Below are 22,431 nucleotides of genomic sequence, written 5' to 3'. Positions count from 1 at the left end.
GTGATGACCCTTTAAAACCTGTGTTGCAAATGCAGTTTAAACCAGTTGGTGTGGGTTTTTTTGGTTTTTTTTTTTTTTAGTAATCTTTATATTTCTAAGGTTTTTAGCTGTCTGCTTGATACTTACTTCCACAGAGCTTTTCAAACACATTACTGTTCAAGTACAGGCTTTAGGTAACTCTCAAAAAAATTCGTATCTTTACTGTACTTAGCCTAAAGGTTAATCAGAAGTCACTCTCACAACAAATACACTAAGATGATGCATTTTGAGGTACCTTGTTTAATCTGAACCAAGTACCATAGCACTGAGCCAATACATACACAGTAAAGGAACAAGTGCTGAATGGGACCGTAGAAAAGAATAGGCAGCTTCTGAAGTGTATGTTAAGTGAACACTGAATAGAAAAAGCCTAATGCTATAGATGACATTGGAGATCAAAACTTCCTTACCTGGGCTTTAATGATACCTTTAGAGAAAAAACTATCTTTTAAAAAACTCAAGTAAACAAAAAAATACTGCTTTCTATCTCACCTGCAGGCAAGCAAGATTCAAAGGAAGTGTTAACAGAGGTGAAAGAATTTTTACAGGAAGATAACTGTGGCAGGGAAATGGAAAGAGTTAAAACACAAAAAAGAGAAAAAGATCACCCTGCAGTGTAAATGAGCCTACAGTACATCTAATCCTGTGAATAAAGAAGTCAGTTCTCAGCCACGACAAAACTTCGGATAATTTCAAGGCATATAAATCAGAGATAGTTTAACTGAAAGGGTTATGAATATCATAGAATCATAGAATGGTTTGGGTTGAAGGGACCTTAAAGATCACCTAGTTCCAACCCCCCTGCCACAGGCAGGGACACCTTTCCTCTAGACCAGGTTGCTCAAAGCCTCATCCAGCCTGGCCTTAAACGTGGCCAGGGAGGGGGCAGCCACAACTTCTCTGGGCAACCTGTTCCAGTGTCTCACCACCATTACAGTACAGAACTTCTTCCTAATATCTAATATAAATCTACCCTCCTGCAGTTTAAAACCATTCCCCCTCGTCCTGTCACTACATGCCCTTGTAAAAAGCCCCTCTCCCGCTTTCCTGTAGGCCCCTTCAGATACTGGAAGGCTGCTAGAAGGTCTCCCCGGAGCCTTCTCTTCTCCAGGCTGAACAGCCCCAACTCTCTCAGCCTTTCTTCATAGCAGAGGTGCTCCAGCCTCTGATCATCTTCGTGGCCCTCCTCTGGACTCGTTCCAACAGCTCCATGTCCTTCTTATGTTGGGGGCCCCAGTACTCCAGGTGGCGGACGCAGTACTCCAGGTGGGGTCTCACGAGAGCGGAGTAAAGAGGCAGAATCACCTCCCGCAACCTGCTGGCCACGCTTCTTTTGATGCAGCCCAGGATACAGTTGGCCTTCTGGGCTTCAAGCACGCACTGCCGGCTCATGTTGAGCTTCTCGTCAATCATCACCCCCAAGTCCTTCTCCTCAGGGCTGCTCTCAATCCATTCTCCACCCAGCCTGTATTTGTGCTTGGGATTGGCCCGACCCACATGCAGGACCTTGCACTTGGCCTCGTTGAACTTCATGCGGTTTGCGCAGGCCCAGCTCTCAAGCCTGTCAAGGTCCCTCTGGATGGCATCCCTTCCCTCCAGCGTGTTGACTGCACCACGCAGCTTGGTATCATCGGCAAACTTGCTGAGGGCGCACTCAATCCCACTGTTCGTGTCGCTGACAAAGATGTTAAACAGGAAAGGTCCCAATACCGACCCCTGAGGAACACCACTCATCACTGGTGTCCACTTGGCCACTGAGCCACTGACCATCCAGCCAATTCTTTATCCACCGAGATACGTTCATATAGAATCAAATGTTCCATCACTGTTTGTAATTCACTTTTGCTACAGGTAAAAAATAATTTCTTTATGTATTTCTTGTTCTTTCAATAACTTATCATCATCCCTTTCCTTCTTTTCTATTGACCAACACTTTTATTAAAAGCAGGACACATTACAAAATCAATACGCTATATATTTTCATTTATATACTGATTTGATACACATACATCAACATATATGTAATATATGTAATATAGTATACTAAACTGTTAACTCTATTTTGTATTATAAGGCACATTTCCTTCAAACTCTGTTTAAGGAAAATGATGTGTTCCAGAAAAATGTCCTTGCTCATGAGATATGGATTACCAGAAAAACACCAAGTACTAATTTTGGTCTTCAATATTATTGCCTGTTATCTACCAGTCTGACACCATACAACACACAAGAACAAAGGTATCTTCCCAGACTAGACACATGGCAAAAGGAGAGCCTGAATTTAAAAGGTGGTGTTTTAGCTGAAAAGTGATGTACATCCCGGCCATATGCAAGGAGAAGTGAAAAGAGACAAAAATGAGGCTGGACTCTGGACTGTGCTGAAAAGCCATTCATCCACCAAAGAAGTAAAACCAGAGAAGGACAAATGTACTCAGAGTTTATATATTACAAAATGTGAGGTTATATGCAGTACGTATATAAGAAAGCACATAATGTATATATTTAACAAATGTATTTTCCAAAGTAAGAATTCCAGAAATTTAAATAAGTTGCAAGTGTAAGAGAAGTATTTAAATATTCATTACAGGCACAGACCAATTATGAGTTAGCAAGTTAATGAGTTAACAAGTCCCCATTAATGAATTTGGATGCTTGGCCCTTCAGTGCTTTACTGGAGTATTTGAAGCATGATAAACTCTGGAAAACAGATTTGTTCATATGGAAAAAAACAAACAAGCAACCAAAGTTATTTACAGAGTGAACATACAGTCTTGATGCTCTTAAAACAAACAAAAAAAAACCTTCCACCATCTAACAATAAACATCATTATAAAATATCACCAGTGTTTTTATGGCAAAAGTCTGTAAACCTCCGTGTTTTCTATCTGGCTGACTTAATTATTTTAAAACTTAATATTTTATCAGCTTGTCTGAATGCACACAAGCTCCTTACACTTATGTTATACTATAAATCTAGATTAGGGAGCTAATTTAGATGATTTATATGTAGCTATAGAGTAAAGCAGCTATTTCTTAAGAACATGGTTTTAGAAGGATAAATACAAGCAAAAGTATTTTACTCTTGCAAGCAACTTCATCCTGTTGAACAAAAGGTAATAAGCTAAGACCAACCAGAACAGATAAAGAGAAGAAAAGGAAAAATTTCAAAGCCTTCAACAGATCACAAAACTATTTCTAATATAAAATGGAATTACAGTATCTTTAAAAACACCATCGCATGCTGTGGTCCTCTCTTGTTTAGGTGTCCAAGGTTATAACACTATTAGTTCTACATTTAACCCCTTCTTGAGACTGACTAGTAACTATGTCAGAAGGGAAATTATAGTTTTTAAAACCAAAATAGCATGTGTTAGTCTGGAAAATTTATTAGTCATTTTCTAAAAACCACCTGTATATCAGGTAGAACCTGCTGGTTCTCCCTCTGATCTGTTAGCTTCTTCCTTCAAAGGAGGAGATGCAAACAACTTTTCCCAGCACAGATGTAAGACTAGCCTGGTCATCGTGCAGAAGCAAAATGCTCGTGGGGAAAAGAAATTTAGCTGTAAAGCCTTCCTCTTTCAGAATTCAGGTTCCACTGTCAGGGAAACCACTGACGCCCCGAGCATTAATGGACTCTCTCGTTCCTATAGCATGATCAGCCAGCACGTAACTGCCTCATTGGTTGCTAGGGAGCAACGAGCTCATTACACAGCACCATCCGCACCCTCCACAAGGGTGCTGGCATATATTGCCCATCTGGGGATACCACCACTGGAGTGCCTGCCAGTCTTCAGTCTCCCAGGGTGGAGTATGCCAATACAGCAGGTGCTAACTTTAGCTACACCTTCGAGGTTTTAGGCTCTAGACTTTGTGAGCTTGGCCAATGCAACACAACACGCAAAGAGGGCAGAACAGCCTTCCACAGCTGTTGGCATGGATACCCCTTATTTTTAAAGGCCAAATCTAGACAAAGATTTTCTTCCTGAAATTTTGGCAGGCACATGGCTTTTCTGACTAGGGCAATGATTGCCACTATTCTGAAGTCTGTGTTAGAGGAGAATTCAGTAAAATGGAAAAAGGCTGGGAAAAAAAAATAGTCTTCTTTGCAGTCATTAAGGGAGCACAAGATTTGGAGGCATTTACAGAAGACATACAGAAACCTAGTGATCTCCAAGCTGTATACATTAAATCCCTGGAATGGATGTCAGCCGTGAACAATCTGGGTCACTTCAAAGTCTAAACATGCAACCTTAAGGTATTTTTTCAGCTGTTTATCTCATTAGCACTTCAGAGATCTGTTCAAAATAAGAGGAAAAAAAAAATCTGCCAAGAAATAAAAAAGCCACCCTGCCTCCATATGCCAGGAAATTTATTAAGTAAAAATCTATCTGCATTACACAGAGATGGTATCTAATGATTTTCACGTACCTGTCATATGTCAAACGCCATCCAAGAATTCTTACTGCTCGTGAATTAACAAGCACATAAGGGAATACAGCTGTAGATATGCATAGATATCTTTAAATTCAAATCCTTAGCCAACTACAAAATGCCTTTTTTTTAATTTTTATTTTTAACAATTCTATAAAGAAACATAAAAAGGAATGAGAAGGAAAGCAAATTGGGGGATTCACTCATCAAATGCATGGAACAGCAGCTCTATTTGAAGGCGAGACATAAATGCAAAAAATGTCAACTTTCCCTCTTACCTGAAATTAAGAACAAATTCTTAAAATTTTAAGAAACCAAAATACAAAAATGCTCACCACTAATACATGAAATAATGTCATGAACACTCATTATCAGTTAAATGCATTTTAAAATAACTGATTAGTTTGAAGCACAAATATGTACCTAAGTCCTTACCTGTCTCAACAATTTCTCAACAGCTGACATTACCATGAGCCCTCTCCACACAACCGGGGCAGACTCTTCTATCAAGAAACCCATAGACATGCTGAAACAACAAAGCAAAAACTTAAGCTTTCCAGCACAATACCAAGTACATCTGTAAAGAAGCTTGATTTAAATTAAAACATATGCTCACCATGCGATTCCATAGTTCTTAAGGGGCCTCATTAGATTTTCTACAACAGAAGCAAACAAGGGGTTTTTTTTGAGGGGGGAAGTTGGTTTGGGAGTTTATTTTTAGGGTTTTTTAAAGAAATGCGCTTACACTTTTTTTTTTTTCCTTTCAAGAACAGTTTTCCCTCTGTTAAAAGCATTTGTGTTTTTCCCCCTCATCCCTTCAATACATGTATACCTTTATCTATTCTACCAAGAACCTGGCCCCACTTTTTCTTAGGTTGTTACATTTTACTGGTATTCATCTTCTGCCAGAATAATAATGCATTTCCTCATAGTATAATGTCACTTTGTGCTGCCAAAACCAAGACTTCATCTATTGGTATGAAATCCCCTTGCTGCGAGGCGTAAATCCTCTATTAGGCAGCCTTCTACTTCTGCAATACTTCCCTAAATGCCGAGTCATTTATATCAAAATCAAAGTCCTACAACTACGCTATTCACTAATCTCATGAATCAGAGGATCATTCCCATTAACAGACCAGTGTTTTGTGTGTTATTCTTCTCCTTGTATTAAGTCTGCTTTGGAACCCCAGACGAGAGGTACCAAATAAAGCCACCCCTAAACTACATGCTGTCAACAACTCTGGGTAAGAAGTCCTGGATTTCTTCAGACTGGCAGAAGTCTGCAGGACTTCTAAAATTTCTGTAGGAACAAAAGATACATATTTGAACATTGCAGAGGTAACATCCTTGTCCTGCTCCATATTCCTATGCTTTCCAGAGTCAAGAAAAAAAAAAATGAGGGGAAATATTGTAATTGTCCTGCTGGCAAAGGGGCAAGCAAGCAGAAAGTAAACAAAAAATGAGTGTATTCAAAACAAAACCCTGCAAAAGCCAAGAAATCCTCTTTATAGTCTCTGCCATCTAAATCCACACCTCATCTCAAAATGGTGCACGCACAGAGAAAAGACAATAAGGAATTTTATTGGTGTAGCTGGTTTATTTTAAGAGCATACACAGGCAGGAACCAGAAGAAAACAGAAAGAATACTTTAAGCAATAAAAAATATATAATACTACATATTTTGACAGAAACCTTTGATGCACCCAAAGTAAAATATATATAGATAGTGAAATAAAAACAATGTCAATATAATGCAGTGCATTCAAAGCTGAACTCCAAATTCAGACAAAATAACATCCAAGAGCACGCAAGTTAAACAGCTAAACTCTACAGATGAAAGCTTTCAAGCAATCAAGTAAGAGGGCATTCAAGCTAAGTAAATTTGTAGAAATATGGCTGAAAATAAATTGGGTGCAGTTTTTCCTATCCACAGTGTTTTGTTTTTTAAATCAAAAAGAACAAAATAGGAAGCTAAACAAACCACTTGCATGACTATTGCACTCAAGAATGTGTATGGAACTGCTATTGGAAAAGAGATAGGCTTGGACTGATGCACTGCATCAGTGCAATACAAGTCAACTCTACTTGCGCAGCTCTTCCCTGTGTTTAGTCAGGGCTTATTTTGGTGGCATTATACTGTCTAACCACATTTCTAGGAATCACAGTCTTACTTCTGGACAGCTGGCTGAACATGAGCCAGCAGTGTGCCCAGGTGGCCAAGAAGGCCAACAGCATCCTGGCTTCTATCAGAAACAGTGTGGCCAGCAGGACTAGGGAAGTGATCGTCCCCCTGTACTCGGCACTGGTGAGGCTGCACATCGAATACTGTGTTCAGTTTTGGGCCCCTCACTACAAGAAAGACATTGAGGTGCTGGAGCAAGTCCAAAGAAGAGCAACAAAGCTGGTGAAGGGTCTAGAGCACAAGTCTTACGAGGAGTGGCTGAGGGAACTGGGGCTGTTTAGTCTGGAGAAAAGGAGGCTGAGGGGAGACCTTATCGCTCTCTACAACTACCTAAAAGGAGGCTGTAGCGAGGTGGGTGTTGGTCTCTTCTCCCAAGCAACAAGCGATAGGAGAAAAGGAAATGGCCTCAAGTTGTGCCAGGGGAGGTTTAGATTGGATATCAGGAAAAATTTCTTCTCTGAAGTGATTATTAGGCATTGAAACAGGCTGCTCAAGGAAGTGGTGGAGTCACCATCCCTGGAGGTGTTTAAGAAAAGACTGGATGTGGCACTTAGTGCCATGGTCTAGTTGACACAGTGGCGTTAGGTCAAAGGTTGGACTTGATGATCCCAGAGGTCTCTTCCAACCTAGTTGATTCTGTGATTCTGCGATTCTCCCCCCTGCAGTAAGATAGTTTTGTTATGAAGAGGCTGATGACATTGAACTTCAGCCTAGAACCGTCTCTAGGCACTGCTTTGGTGTCCTTGGTAAACAACATATGTACCGCCACAAGCTATAATACTGTTAGTCTTGAGAAAAAGGACTACATATTTACCTATGAGAGGTCTTTTAAAAAAAAAAAAAAAGAAACAGGAAAAAAGTATCTGCAACAGCATATACCATTGCAGATTCAAGGTCTGCTTCATTTTTACCATGAAATAGGAATGATTTTAAGAAAAAACAAAAGAAAACAGCAAGCAGAGACCAATTCTTGACCACTCAGCACATGAGGACCAGGAACTGAAGGGTAAGAAAAATGGAAAAGATGCATTTATTCTGAGAAAGCTCACCAAAATACTATGCCACTTCTCAGTTCAATTGCTCTACAGTGTCAGTCAAATATGCAGAGACTAACATCTCAACATCCACTACCTGCACAGATGTTTTTTTCTGTAGACAGCCCAGGTAGACATACTAATCTCACAGAACAGACACACCTTCAGACATCTCCCTCTCCTTCACCTCGGTGGATAAAATAGGAGAGTTGCTGTGAGTACACAAACACTGACCTACAGAGTAGCCAAAGAGGCTCTCTGCTGTTAAAACGCATGCACTGTTTATTTCTCAACAGTAGAGTTACCTTTTATGAAAACTGGATCTTATTTTCTTTGGTTAACAACAAGGACTATAAACTGCTCCAAGCAGCAAGATTTAATGAAATTTATACAACACACAAGAACAATTCACAACCTGCTGTATATTCTGGCTACAATGTTCTGCATATTCTCAAAGTCATACAAAATATTGCAGAGCACCCCACTGTTTGCCTACTGCTAAAAAGCATTCTTAAGACTACCTCAAATCTAAAGTGCTTCAGTGAGCTCTGGTAATCACCCTTGTCTCATCAAAAGCAACAGGCATTCCTTCCTCCTCCTTCGCCCTGGGTCTCATGAAGATTTACTAAAACGTAACATGTAAAGAAGATTTAGCTTAATGAGATCTCAGTAACATCTCTAATTCCCATTGCTTTCACAGTAGAGTTCACACTCCCTTCTCTGTTATCAGATGCCTACCGTACAGCTCCAAAAATCCAACACACAACAAAACAGGTTTCTTAAAATCGCAACACGCAGCAATACTATGCTCCCTACGCTAAGAGATCAATAAAATATTCTTGTTTACAACTTTTCAGTAAGCTCGATGGCCCTAAATAAAAGGGTGCTGTGTTTTCTTTGAACATCAACAGAGCATCAATGAAATGTCAATAAAATGCCTTTTCTGGTAGGATACAAGTATGGCACTGGAAAAGGCAGATACATGCAAATTCGTGACAGCATTGCAGCAGATTCCTGATTAGAAGAGTTCTAGAACTGGTATGAAGGCTGGATTGTTACTCACATGAGGAAGACTGACGCTGAAGTCATTAGGAAGGGTCTTCTGCATTTTGTAACTTTTTTTTTTTTAACTTTTTTTCACCAGAAAAACCAAACCTTGCAGACTATGCTGACAAGGTAACTGAGTTACTCCATTCTTCTTTTCTCAAAGCCTGACATAGCCATTCCATGGTGGCCATAGGGTAGCGCAGCACAGAAAGTACATACAGAGCTATATACATTAGGTTTTGGCTGGGACAGAGTTACATTTCTTCATAGTAGCTTCCATGGTGCTACATTCTGGATTTGTGATGAAAACAGTGATGATAATACAGAGATATTTTAGTTATTGCTGAGAAGTGCTTGCACAGCATCAAGGCTTTTTCTGCTTCTCACGCTGCCCCGCCAGTGATTGGGCTCGGGGTGTACAAGGAGTTGGGAGGGAACACAGCCAGGACAGCTGACCCCAACTGACCAAAGGGATATTCCATACCATATGATGTCAGGTTTGGCAATAAAAGCTGGGGGAAGAAGAAGGAAGGAGGGGATGTTTGGAGTTATGGTGTTTGTCTTCCCAAGGAACCATTACATGTGATGGAGCTCTGCTTTCCTGGAGATGGCTGAACACCTGCCTGCTGATGGGAAGTAGGGAGTGAATTCCTTATTTTGCTTTGCTTGCATGCGCAGCTTTTGATTTACCTATTAAACTGTCTGTATCTCAACCCACGAGTTTTTGCACTTTTACCCTTCCAATTCTCTCCCCTGTCCCACCCTGGGGGGAGTGAACAAGTGGCTGCATGATGCTCAGATGCCCTCTGGGGTTAAACCACAGGAGACATTTCAATTCTTGGCTTCGTTTTCAGAAGAGGTCTGCTGACTGATACATTAGAGCAAGCAAAGGCTTACATTCAGTCTTATCTCATCAGGTAAGTAAAGATCATTATTCCAGAAGACTGTGATGTTATACTACACCTCCTTAGGAGGCATCATGCTGTTTAAGAAAAGCAAAGGTAGCTTGTAACTATTAAATATGAGCGTAATGGATCCTGCAACACCCTAGCAAATCTATTTTGAGCTCACTGAGCGAGCACTAGTGCAAAGGCGCTGCTCAGAGTTTTCAAGTGTCTGAAATAAGGGGTGAGTTGGTTTTTTTTTTACCATTTCAAAGGCAAAAAAACATATCGAAACATGAGATGAAAACACCAGAAGCTCTGATTTTCCTCCCTGTTAAAAATTTCCTATTGTACTCAGCTGTTTTTGGAACTTGCCACTATAATGGAAAATCAGAGACTTCCTCGAATAACTAAATATTTTACTTAACGTTTGTCTTCAAAAAATCTTAATAATGGAAGCCACCTGTCTGTCCTAACTGGACTTTGGTCATTGAGCAAGAAGGTGGTGCTTTTAAGTTGTTCTAAGATGGTACATCAATAGCTAAATCTATGAAAAATTAGAATGTACAATTTTCCAGTTAGAAACAACCTACTGACCTTTGCATACAGATTTCCAAATGTTTCTAAAGACACTACCAACGCAGAAGTGTTTGCCAGCACAGACACCACTGCAAGCTCTGGCCTATGCTCTGAATGCATCTATTTCCCGATTCTTAATTGTTACACAAGCTCCATTTCCCTAACACCCATACACCCAAAATGAACATTTTTACCTAACAACAGTAGGTGGGGAATTATTATCTCATGTTACAGGTGAGGGGAATCGAGGACCTGGACTGTGAAACTTGCTCTATGTTATTCAAGAATCCTGCGGACGTGGAGACCTGTGCTGTGTTCCCCCCAAGGTCTGATGCTCTAACATAGCCATGGCTCCACTTACAGCACCTCCAATGTTGGAAAGCATGTAATGCACAACTGATAAACATCTAGGAGATCTAAACAGTTTAGGTGCATTGCTGGAGTTACGTGTTTTCCTTTGAAACTCCCAAATATATCTAAAAGAATTAAAAATTTAAAAAAGCAAACTGAGGCACAAACTGCGTACAACAGAAAAAGCTGCAGAAAGTTACACTACATATTGTCTATGATACCTAAGTCTCCAAATAACATTTTAGCATTTCACATTTAAGCATTAAAACAGCAGCAGCTTTAAAACGGTATTTCTGAATAGCTCATAAGTTTAAGTATTCCTTCATCTTTCATAGTTTGTTATTTAAATGAAACCCATCCTGTAACCCCTCTGCATACGTTTATGAAAATTTGAGCAAGTTGATCCTTCTTCATAGTTTATACAAAAGCTAAAGGTTCTGCTGCTGTTTGCACAGCTCATCATTAGATGAGGTTTTCATGACAAATTGCTATTTTCCACCTCCTCACATCTCAGTGATGCCTCACTGCCTGAAACACAGAAGACGTATGGCACGACAAAACACACATCCACCATGCTAGTCAGAGAGAGACACTGCAGAATAGTCTGTGAATTCCAGTACATTAAACAAGATTATCTGAGACAAACTCAATTAATGTGCCATACATACGGAGAAGCTGAAACAGATTTTCAGCATGGTCACTCGTAAAATCTCAAAAATTTTTGCATCATCTGTTTTTTAATTGTGTACAATTTCATGCTGCAGTGACTACAGAATACTCTATTACAATCTAAGTTAGGACTCCAACTTACACAGCACTTTCTCTTCATCACAGTAAACAGTAATTCTTATATGGATGTCGCCACATAGAAGTATAAGAAACTTATTTGTTATTTATTTTGAAAGTCACCTCCCAAGATAAACATTCTGTAACGGGAGGATCCAGTTTCCAGTCATGGACACAAAGGCTTCAGACTGTACAGGGTTGAACATAAAGATTTCCAACAACAGGAGGGGAAAAGAAGGAAGGAGGCAAAGGACAGGGAGAGTAACAAAAAGGTTGGGCTTTACTTCTGTAAATATAGATGTCTCCTGCCCCTCTGGATGTCTTGGAGAGCTCAGATTTGTACAGGGCTAGTAGATTTGACAGAGGGCATAGGGGAAAGCCATACCTTCTGAAGAGGCAGCTATATGCCACACTCCAGCATGTTTAAAGCAGTACTAGTTTCCTAAGCAAAGGCAAGTGAATTCCACCCACAGTGCAGTAAAGGGAAAAGAAATGCAGTGGAGGGAGAGGGGGACAAATAGCGGACAGGGGCCCCAGGACATCCCTCAAAAAACACAGAGACACCAACCTATGTCAGAGAGGAAAGGATGCTGTCACCATAGAAGGTTAGTCAGAGTCACAAATTTTAAATGGTTGTTTCAACTGTAATCATTGTTTTAACTGCCTATGCCAGAAGCGCAGAATATTCAATGGCAAGTGACAGACTAATTGAGACTTCAAGCTTGATTTCATGCTGCATTGTAAGTTTATTTGCAGGACTGCCCCAGAAGTACTGCAATTTGTATTTTAAGCTTGAAGAGCTCCACACAAAGAAGGCTTCATTTCCCATTACATCCCGCACTAACAGTGTTACCTAACCACGAAAGTATCACAGATACCTAAACCAAAGCAAACTAGCAATGAGACTCAAAGAGTATTATTCAATGCTCACAGTTCAACTTTAAGAAAAAAATACATAAAGAAATGTGGCTTTTTCCAAAAGATTTGTTTCTCATATTTAGTCAGTCTACCAATCCCATTACCTGTGTAGGTTTTCCACTTTTTTTCCTCCTGATAGACTGCAGAGGGAACAAAGCTCTGTAAAAGCTTTTTCATTAACGGAACTGTTTGGCAGATATGACATCATCAGCTCTACCTAAAAGCAAAAGAACTAATTGCTTGCTGGAAGACTATACTTCAAAAGCAAGTCTGGCACAAGTAAACAGCACAGTGATTTAGTCCAATCTTTGTGACATTTTAAAGCATTGCTGACTTGTTAGGTTTGGAATGAAAACACAGGACTAGTTTTCAGTGTCTTGCCATTACCTTCCATCACAAACCTCTTCCTCACAATCACTAAAATAACCCACATTTTGAAAAGCACTCAGATCCCCATGGAGCCAAAGAAGTTTATTTATAGTGGATCAAAAGCTTTATTAGACTAATTTGGGTGCATTCTTACAGTTCATTGTGCCCATGAGGAACGAAATAGACTAACACAACGCTCAGTTCAAGGCTTCTGTCCTAACACACAAAACCTCTGGGAAGGCTCGTGTTATCTGAAGCACTGACTTGCTTCTGTGAGAGGGGGACTGCCCCAGTCAGCCCCGTAACAGTGTGACAGACATGAGTAAATCAGAACAGGGAGGAGAAGGAACCCGAGGGGTAGACATTGCCTACACAGTACCTTCAGTTCAAGATCTAACTTCAGAAAACATTCCACTTAACCAGGGACTTTCATTGCTTTCAAAGCAAAGCTATGGAACTCAATACATTTGAGTCCATTCAGTCTTTTTATGTTAAATAGTAACATAAATAGTTACGTTACGTAAATAGTAATGTTAAATAGTTACATTAATAGTAATCAAGACCCCAGAAAAGAAATGTAGGTGAAAAGACATAGAAGAAAAAACTGTTCAAAGGATTACGTGTAATTTTAAAAAAAAAGAAAGCAGCTCCTGGACACTGATGACGTAAATGAAAACTACAGTAAACTTATTGATTCTCCACTTCAAAAAAAATGTCTTTCTGCGTATATTAAATATTCCCTTTTGCATTTCACATGAATCCCCTCATACATCCTTCTGTGATTTTATTCTAACTTTACCACTTGTAAAGTGAAGTTCTATGTACTTTACAAGATTATGACCATCAACTAAAGCAAAGGAAAGAGATGCTAGCTTTGAAACTCTTACTGTCACTTTTAGCCTTCGGTCACTATAGGGAAAGGATTAAAATACTTTTTTTTCTATTTTTGATGCGTTCAGCTTCATTTCTTTATTCTGAACATCCACGTCATTGTACTGCAGAGAAGGGGAAGGAAAGAGGGAAAATATAGGAAGAAATCCACAGAGAAAAAAAACATGAAAGTGAAATTGCAAGGTAAAAATATTGAGAAAATTCAGAATTAGTTACAGTTCTTTAATTTTAATTCTAGCAGAGAAGAGGGATGGAAACATTTATTCCTCTGAAATAAGCAAAAAAGTAAATGTGTTCAGTGTACAAACAAAAAAACAAATAATTTCTTTTGTTTATGTACAATGAAACGTGTATCTATCATGTCACTATAATAAAACCATTTTGCAATTTAATTCCAATTTGTATAAAAGTTGAACCAGACAAACCATTTGTATCTCTAAGAGTAAACTTTATAATTCAATGAATATTTGCTAGCCATAATTCAAATCAAACATTCATAATTACTGCACTAAAGGATTAACATGAAGAATACACTTCTGCTCTCAAGTACTTGAAATGTGTTTTTTCTAATTACAGTGTTTCAGTAATTTACATTGCAACAGCATTTAGTAAAATTTGGTTTGCCATTTATCCAAAAAAGACTGCTCTCGTGAAAAGCTTTAATTACTACATTTCTCATCGTATACATTTTTACCTTACTTTTTTTGTAATTGTAAACATGAATTTATCTATAATGAAGAATAAAATTTTAATGAATTAGCTGTCCAGAGCTTTACTTTTTAAACAGCAGCTAACAACTGCATGCCTATAAATAATTCCTTGCAGAGCTGGCTATCCTCCACCTCCTTTCCTGATAGATTCAGCTATCAGACTGAAAAGTAGCAGACATGTAAATGTGTCCCAGTAAAAAAATTCAAGTGTCCATTTCTGACTTCAGAATTTTATCAGTAATTTGATTTCTATAGCTCCTGCAATATTATTAGACTCAATGGGGCCAGAAACAACTGCTAGCTTTCTCTCAGAAATGACTTTTTATTCCAAATTTTGAAAACAGATGTCCACTACTCATCTTTTATATATAGTATTTTATTAAGAAATAAAAAAGACACTGAGGATATGATAAAATGGCAACAAAGCTTTGAAATATTAAAAGCGCACTGAACTGTCAAAGAAAAAAAAGCCCACCAAAACCTTCATAATAATTTAAATTAAGTGAAGAAATGTTACATTTATCTGGCAAAACACCAGTTATCTTTTTGGCAATATAACAGCTTTTACTCTCTGCCCACTAGTTTAAATGGTAGACTTTAAAAAAAAAAAAAAAAAAAAAAGAGGAAAAAATGAAATTCTGAAGTTCACCAAGCCAGAAAACAGTTTTTAAGTAAATTATTTGGGGAAAGAATAAAAGTAATGCTTTTATTACTTGTGTTATAAGCGTTGGCCTCTGTATATATTGTAGCTGATGTTAATATTTACTCCACAGTTAGATAATCCTCCATTAGCTAATTAAATTCAGTTGCGAACTTATTAACCAGTATTTCCCTGACTATTTAGTTGAAGTATTTTGAATGACACCCTATTAAACGTTAGCAGACTTTGCAATGTACTATAGTTTGCAAAATTAAATTAATGGAGTATCTTCCATTTATATAAACTCTCCCCTAAGAGCTCCTAATTCATTTTGAAAACTTAAATTATAGCATAACTATAATAATTTCTATTCAGAAGTAATAATTGCTGCACGCATTTATTCTGTATGATACCAGGCATCCCTAATCCCTTTACAACTGCTACGTGTGAGAAAAGAAATAGAAATCAAAGAGTGCAAGAGTACTCAGAACCTCCCAGGATTACTCTACAGATTCAGTAACGAAGGATGAAGTTACTCATCATTTTCAAATCCAGGCCTCATGTTGAAAAGAGCAATAGACTTTAAACACAACTTTTTATTGGTATGCTATTAAAAAAAACATATTTTAAATTGACTTACTGATTGTTATGTATACATTGTTAATGCCATCTTTAACACAGAACTGCCTGGGTTTGCTCAATTACTATGCAAAAAAATTGTATGTTCAGCGTTTATGTTTTATTCTTGAAAACATAGTAAGAAATTGGAAAATAACACTGAACCTCATTATACCAAAATACAAGGGTCATTCATATTTTTATATCTATATATGTATATATATACCAAATATACACACCTACAATGCATCACTTCCTTGCAAGTTTATCCTATCTGTCACTCATTAAAGAAATCCTTGAAGTTCACAATTAAAAGCTTCCTATGCCCTCCAAATTCCTATTTTCACAACCAAATCATCTTTATGTCAGCTACTTTGCCAGCACTTTCATTGTTGTTACTCTACAGCTTCATCATCTCAAGAGTTAAGTGTACAGAGAAGTGAACAGAATTCCTGAAACACAAATACTATCCTGTTATCATTCATACTGAATTACTATTTCTCAGTAGACTTGTGTAAGGTGCCAATGTCATTTTGAAATACGCAAATTCATTTTCAGTTAAAAAAAAAAAAGGTATGTTCTTAAATCCTGATAATATTTGCTTGTACATTACACATAGAAGCAGAAAGAATACATTATAGAGACCAAAATGTTAGTGCTTACAAGTCAACAGTAGCAATTTCAATTCAGGGAAATCCTCCAGTTTCTTTCTATTCAATTAAATTCTGTATTTTTAACAATACTCAAAACTTAAGACAAAAGCTTAGAGTGAATTCTCAGCTGTATAACCAAAATATCTACAGCCACTGAAATTTATATACAACCAAAACTGAGCTGCCCTAATATCTGAATGAATATACTCTTAAGTTCTTGTATTCCTAGCAAGTTAATTTGTATGACCGTATGAAATAGACTGGGCAACTTGCTTCTTATTTGTGGCTCATGACATGGACTGAAATTTGGTATGGACTGATAAAATACATAGCAAAATGTATAAGAAGCTCAAAGTTATCTAATCAATTTTTCAGGCACTGAGAAAAAAAAGAAAATGGAGAATCAAATTTTTACCTGATCTCCTTTGGAAAGGAAAAAGTCAACGTCACATAAAAAGGAAAAGAGGAGAAAGATGAAGAACACCAGAATATAGTCTCTTTTGTGTTCGTATTGCATAATGCATTTCAAATGCAAAATTAATAGCAAAAAAATATGTTACAGGAAAACACAGCCTGTATGACATATACCCTCAACAGGGTCCAAAGTACAAGAGGATGCAAGAATACTTCAATTTGTATCAGGAAGCCAAACTCTACTGATGATACATGAGAGGGTTCCGTTATTTTTTTAATTGCACAACAGAATTACCCTTTGACTTCAAAAAAATAAAAAGGAAACCCAACAAATAAAAGCAAGTACTTTCCTTCTCTCTCAGAAATTAATCTAAATAAAGTCCATATTTGTAAGCCAGGTACTTCAATGTAGAAAATACTCAATTTGACAGTTGCCTGTATAAGCACATGCAGTGCATCTGTATATGGAAATACATTATTTTTCTTTATCGAGAGTACAGGGTATAAGCATAAGGAGACAGAATTTTAATTATATAACAAATCCTAAGTTTGCTCATATTCATTTTTCAGAAGCTAATGTTGCAAGCTGAATAACCACCCTTTAAAGATATTGGCACTGTTTCATTCTGCATGCTTTATACCAAGTGAGAATGTGTAGAACCACCACCACTACAACACCCATATATACACACAAATTAAGATCAGTTACAAATGGACATTCTACAACAACAGCAGAATAAATAAACAAAGATCATGGCATGAAGGGAAGTAGAAGGAATATTTAACTTTCCTTATACCTAGCAATTACTGCCCACAGACATTAATGGGTATTTACAGTTGAATACTTCACTGAAGCCCTTTTATGTTCTACTTGAACTGGTACACGCCCTTGATCCCTCCCTGTCAACAAGTATTGCCAGTTTGTACTTTCTTCAGTAGGATCCTAGTTCTTTTTAATGTGTAGGCCACATGGGACTGTTTTGTCTGTGGTTATGTTTTTAATTTTTGTAACTACATGCACTTTATCGCAGGACAGGCAAAACAAAGCATTAAACAAATCCTATAGCCTCAGTGTCCCTACCATCCCCAAAAAAGCACACTCCCTCACACTCAAGCATCACATGAACAGGCTATCAGGACAAAGTCATTCTTCAGTTACACCCTTGGTTGGCCCAGGTAGAAGTTAAGTTTCTGAAAGGTAAACAGACTTGATGCAACCTTTCTACTTTAGGTCCTCCTTATTTCTCTCCAGATTGTCCCACCTGAATTTACTTTCCCTCAGAGCAGAATCCTTCCTAGCAGAAGGGAAATTAGGAGTTTTGTCTACTGTCTTTACCTTCTGGTAATGAAGTTACCACCACTGCATTCCTAAACACACAACTTCAAATAAAAATGAATCAAGCGGCCTGGCGTGTTCGGCTGAAGAAACAGAGATCAAACACAATCATTTCAATGACATTTCATACAAGCTACTGTAATAATCCTTGTCTTATTTCCTAGATCAGTCTTTTTTTCCCCTAGAGTTTTTTGGTTTTTAATTTGGAGGTCTTCTATAGCGGGATCCTGTATAGCAAGTTTAAACCTACTGACAATAACCTTCCTTCTTAGCCTCCCTTTCCAGTGTCTCTAGTAATAATCTATGAAACTCCCAAAGCCTGTGGACCAGCATAAAAAACAAAAGATGACCCTGAATATGCTCCTAGTTGTACAAGCTAGCTTTGAAATCAACCTCATTACTAAAAATAAAAAAAAATAATTAAAAAAAAAATACGCTAAGTCTTCATCTTCTGTTTACATTCCTTCTATGCCACACCAAGGAAGCACCAATGAGTGGTCCATACTCATCCCTGTATGAAGAAGACAACAAGAAAAATCACTTCCACTTACTTGGTGTTAATTCTGGGTTTCCTTTTAAGTTCATCATCTTTGGAATTGAAGGTCCATATATGTCTGCATCAAGTAAACCAACTTCTTTTGTCTGTGTAAGGAACAAAAAAAAAAAGTATTTGCCAAAACATATGTCTGTCTGTATTAATTACTAGTTGACAAAAATTTCAAAACTGCATATAGAAAGAAAAATATGATCTTAATTTTAGACCTAAGTTATCACTGTTTTCTTTCGCTCTGAATTGTAATTGAAGCATGAAATACAACCTCTCTACAAGCTGAGCCAGATGTCAACAAAATCTAGATTCTCAATACACAGAATCCTCACTTGCACGTTTTCTTACTTAAAATGTAGACCACAGACTATATATTGACAAACATTATAAGCAATGTTCTCTCTATTCCATGTACATTTACACAGAAATAATATTTTAAAAGGTACCAAATTTTATTGTAAAAAAAAACCAAGCAACGTTTGCAAATACATTTGCATTAGTGCAATTTGAATTACACTAGTGACTACAAGGAATGTGAAAAACATAAAAAACCATATTTTCATCTTTTAAGTGGCCAGAACAAACTTCTGCAGACATCTTGAAAATACTGAAATGCAAGCCTCTGAAGCCAAATAAGCAGGCATAACGTTTTAATCAAATGCATTTACACAAAAGAATGCTAAAAATATGGGTTTATTCAACTACATATGGTACATTAGGCAATAAACTTTAAATAAAAATTATTTCAACTATGTAGTCTAGACTTACAAGATTCATTTCTATGTGCTTTTTTATAGATATACATACATATTTTGTGGAAATTAAAATATTTTTCCTACAGATGGCAAGACACACTACCAATTACCAAGTTCTGCAAATTAAGTAGTAAAGAGCAAGTCCTTTAAAGTGCTGAACATTCAGTTTTTCTAACATAAAAAGCTAACTGCATTCAACATTTTGCAAAATTGCAAGCAAGTATGTTTAAGGGCTTGTTTGAAAGGTTAAGGCAGCAATCAGAGATTTTCCAACAATGCCAAATCAGACTTGCGCTGTTACGTGTTTCAAAATGTGTGCTTTATTTTTTGCATGAAGCTTTTATAATTTGGTTTCATATATTTAGCCATTTTGTTATCACAGTTTTGATGGGAAAGATGGAGAGAAAGATAAAGGCTCAGTGAGAACTATCAAGTTTCTGGTTAGAAGAAGAGTATAACGAGGCTTTTAATGCAAGTATACAGCATTTCTACCCTTGAATAGGATTTCTAAATATAAAGTATATTCTGTGGCATCACAATCAATTTGTTTGGTTTTTTAAAACAGAAATGCACCTGGATTAAAAAATGAGGTTTTCAGGCCACTACTATTAAATAAATCTGAATTTCAATTAAGATAAAGAAACCAACTCATAGAAGCCTAGACACCTGAGAAGCAAGACTGATCCTTTTTACTACAACATATGTAATAATTTCAGTTTGGAGGTTTGTTTTTTCCTGTGGGGGTTGCTTTCTTTTTTATTCTTCTCTTTTTTTAAGCTGTTGATATTGAAACTTGAAGACACCCTTAACAGCTGAACAATTTAAAGTGTCGAATTTACCTAATGTAAGCCAACTGCATCTTAAATTTTACAACTGAGAAGTAAAAAAATGCATTACCATACATGATCTACTATGTACTTTGAAAAATAAATTTTTACTTCAAAAATCAACCAAATTTGGGTTCAGTTATTCAATATAATTTTTATTAAATAGAGCAAAGCAGATGTTATTACATGGATTATTTCATTTAGATTTTTTTAATCTTTATAACATATTGTGAAAGCTATTACAAAACAGTTCAGGAGTTACTCTGACAAATTATTTTACTTCTTGCCTACGGTATGAAAGCTGCAATTTCAAAAAGATTGAAAAGACCCATTTTTATGTTAGATTTCAAAGACATCAACAACAGTATTAGAGCTTCTTTGTTCTTGTACAAAACGCGTATTTTAACATATTAGAAAGATTCATGACTCAGTCCCTTTATCTGTGTCAGCAGCTAATTGAACCCATCAAAACATCATCTAAAGGCTGTGCCACATAATTCCTTCTCAAATGAAAGTAAATATTTGCAGAAAAACCTACACGGTGTTTTAAATCTAACTGACATCCTTTCCCTCAACTTTTTGAGGATTTTCCCCCCAAAAAGGATCGTGACTATCCACTGACTAACTACAATGATCTTACAACTCACTACAGTTTTGTTTTCAGCCTAAAGGGACAGAAGATTTAGGGTGATGTAAATTAATTAGATGGACTTCATGACCTCCTGGGCATAGTCAGATCTTCAGCACCACAGGCCTCTCATTCCTAGGAGTCAGCAGGAATTTATCCACAAGTGTACCAAATTTCCTGAAATGAAGAATAAATACATGCACACTGGAGAAAAATATCCCTCAATTACCTAGGAGCACTGCAAATTCAGCTACTACTCCAAATTACAAAGCTGATCTTTGTTTCAAGCTAATACAATAAACCCGACAGTTTCTCAAAAAAATTTACACACTTCCTCAAAAGTAAGAAAGATGCCTGTTTCTGAGATGCTCTGCTTTTGTTTGTGGATACGGTTCAATAAAACGTTTCTTCAAACAGAAAAATAATTAAGATTCTCCAGTTTCTACAACTCATGTTAATGAAAGCAAGAGTGTTCCTGTAAGAATGGTGCTTTCTGCAGCATTATAGAAGAAAGGTCTGTTGGAAAATCTTTAAATCACTGGCAGAACGTCACTAAAGATAGCCTAACGTAGGTTTTTTTCTTCACCAAGCAATTCAACATGTTACGTAAAAAGGGTTCATACTGCCTAAAAGTAGCAGCTTATACAGAAAGCATTGGCGCAATGAGCCAATGTTTGGAGTTTGGAGTTTTGTTTCTCTCAACTATCCCTGCATTTGCAGTATGTAAGCATCCCTAGAATACTAATAATAACCCTTTACTTAAGGTTTAATTATCTTGGAAAAGCATTATGGCAGCTACCAAGGGATCTTTTAAGTCAAGCACAGCACAGTCCAGATAATCTCTTCCAGCATTTACAATGTTTTAAATCCCCAAGAGACAAAATAATTTGCACACACCTGGATGCTACCACATGAAACTGTTAATCAGAAGTACCAACATCAGATACTTCTCATGCTGAGTGAAATTTAATCCAGATGCATGAGTTAATTAAAAAAAATTAGATTTTAATAAATTGCATTTTCACCCATATAACCCACACCTCATATAAATCAGCACATCTTTCAAAGTACTGCTGTATTAAAACAAATCCTAAAAACATGCATAACATCAGACAAGGCAAAAAAGAACACCTGGCATAAGGAACAGAAGATCACAAGCAGGACTAAGAAGGCAATTTAAAAAAAAAGAGGAAAAAAAAAAAAGCTCTACGATTCCTCTAATGTCCTCTGATGTTATTTTCATATGCACATACATCTCATACCGATGCTCAACCGTTTTTTTTCTTAAGTAATACTAGGGTTATGCAGACAGAAGTGCAGCACTGAAAGCACATCCAAGCATGTCAAAGTGCCCCTGCTTCTATGTGTTTTTCAGAGCATGGCACACACTACTGCTACAGCCACTCTCCGCACTCTGCAGGGAAAGGATTCAGGTAATACAACTCCACAATCTTCTTATGGCTGCATTTTCTCCTCATAAAAATATTTCTATCCTGTGCTATTAAACAAAGAGCATTCCCTCTCTCCAGCTGGCATAGCAATAACCAAGTTCAAAACAGCTCTTCTCAAGTTAACATTTGTCCTTTTCCTTCCGCTTGCCCAGCTGGGGAAGAAAGTTTGAATCAATCTTCAAGCTTACTACACTTGGAAAACACTTTCTAGAAACCTGTATTTTTTTGTTGCCTTCCTGCAAGTTCTGAACAGTGTAAACTCTCAAGATATAACTGACAATGTAACCATTCCCATATGATTTAACCACGTACTTCCACATCACTGGACGTATGGCAAGCTA

The 22,431-nt window shown here is 37.3% G+C and overlaps 1 protein-coding gene across 1 annotated transcript in view; it reads right to left on the bottom strand.

Annotated features, from left to right (window-relative positions):
* The window catches only part of NUBPL (NUBP iron-sulfur cluster assembly factor, mitochondrial), an 89,914-nt gene that overhangs the window by 53,207 nt on the left and 14,276 nt on the right, over positions 1–22,431 (bottom strand). Inside the window, exons 4-6 of the mRNA XM_068398387.1 lie at positions 18,434–18,524; positions 5,087–5,126; positions 4,906–4,996 (exon numbers count right to left, since the gene is read on the bottom strand). Coding sequence (XP_068254488.1) covers positions 4,906–4,996; positions 5,087–5,126; positions 18,434–18,524 — 222 coding nt within the window. The remainder of the gene's footprint in view (positions 1–4,905; positions 4,997–5,086; positions 5,127–18,433; positions 18,525–22,431) is intronic.

This window comes from Nyctibius grandis, chromosome 4 (assembly GCF_013368605.1).
Source record: "Nyctibius grandis isolate bNycGra1 chromosome 4, bNycGra1.pri, whole genome shotgun sequence".
Taxonomy (NCBI): Eukaryota; Metazoa; Chordata; class Aves; order Nyctibiiformes; family Nyctibiidae; genus Nyctibius; species Nyctibius grandis.
This window is presented reverse-complemented; position numbering and strand designations above follow the sequence as displayed.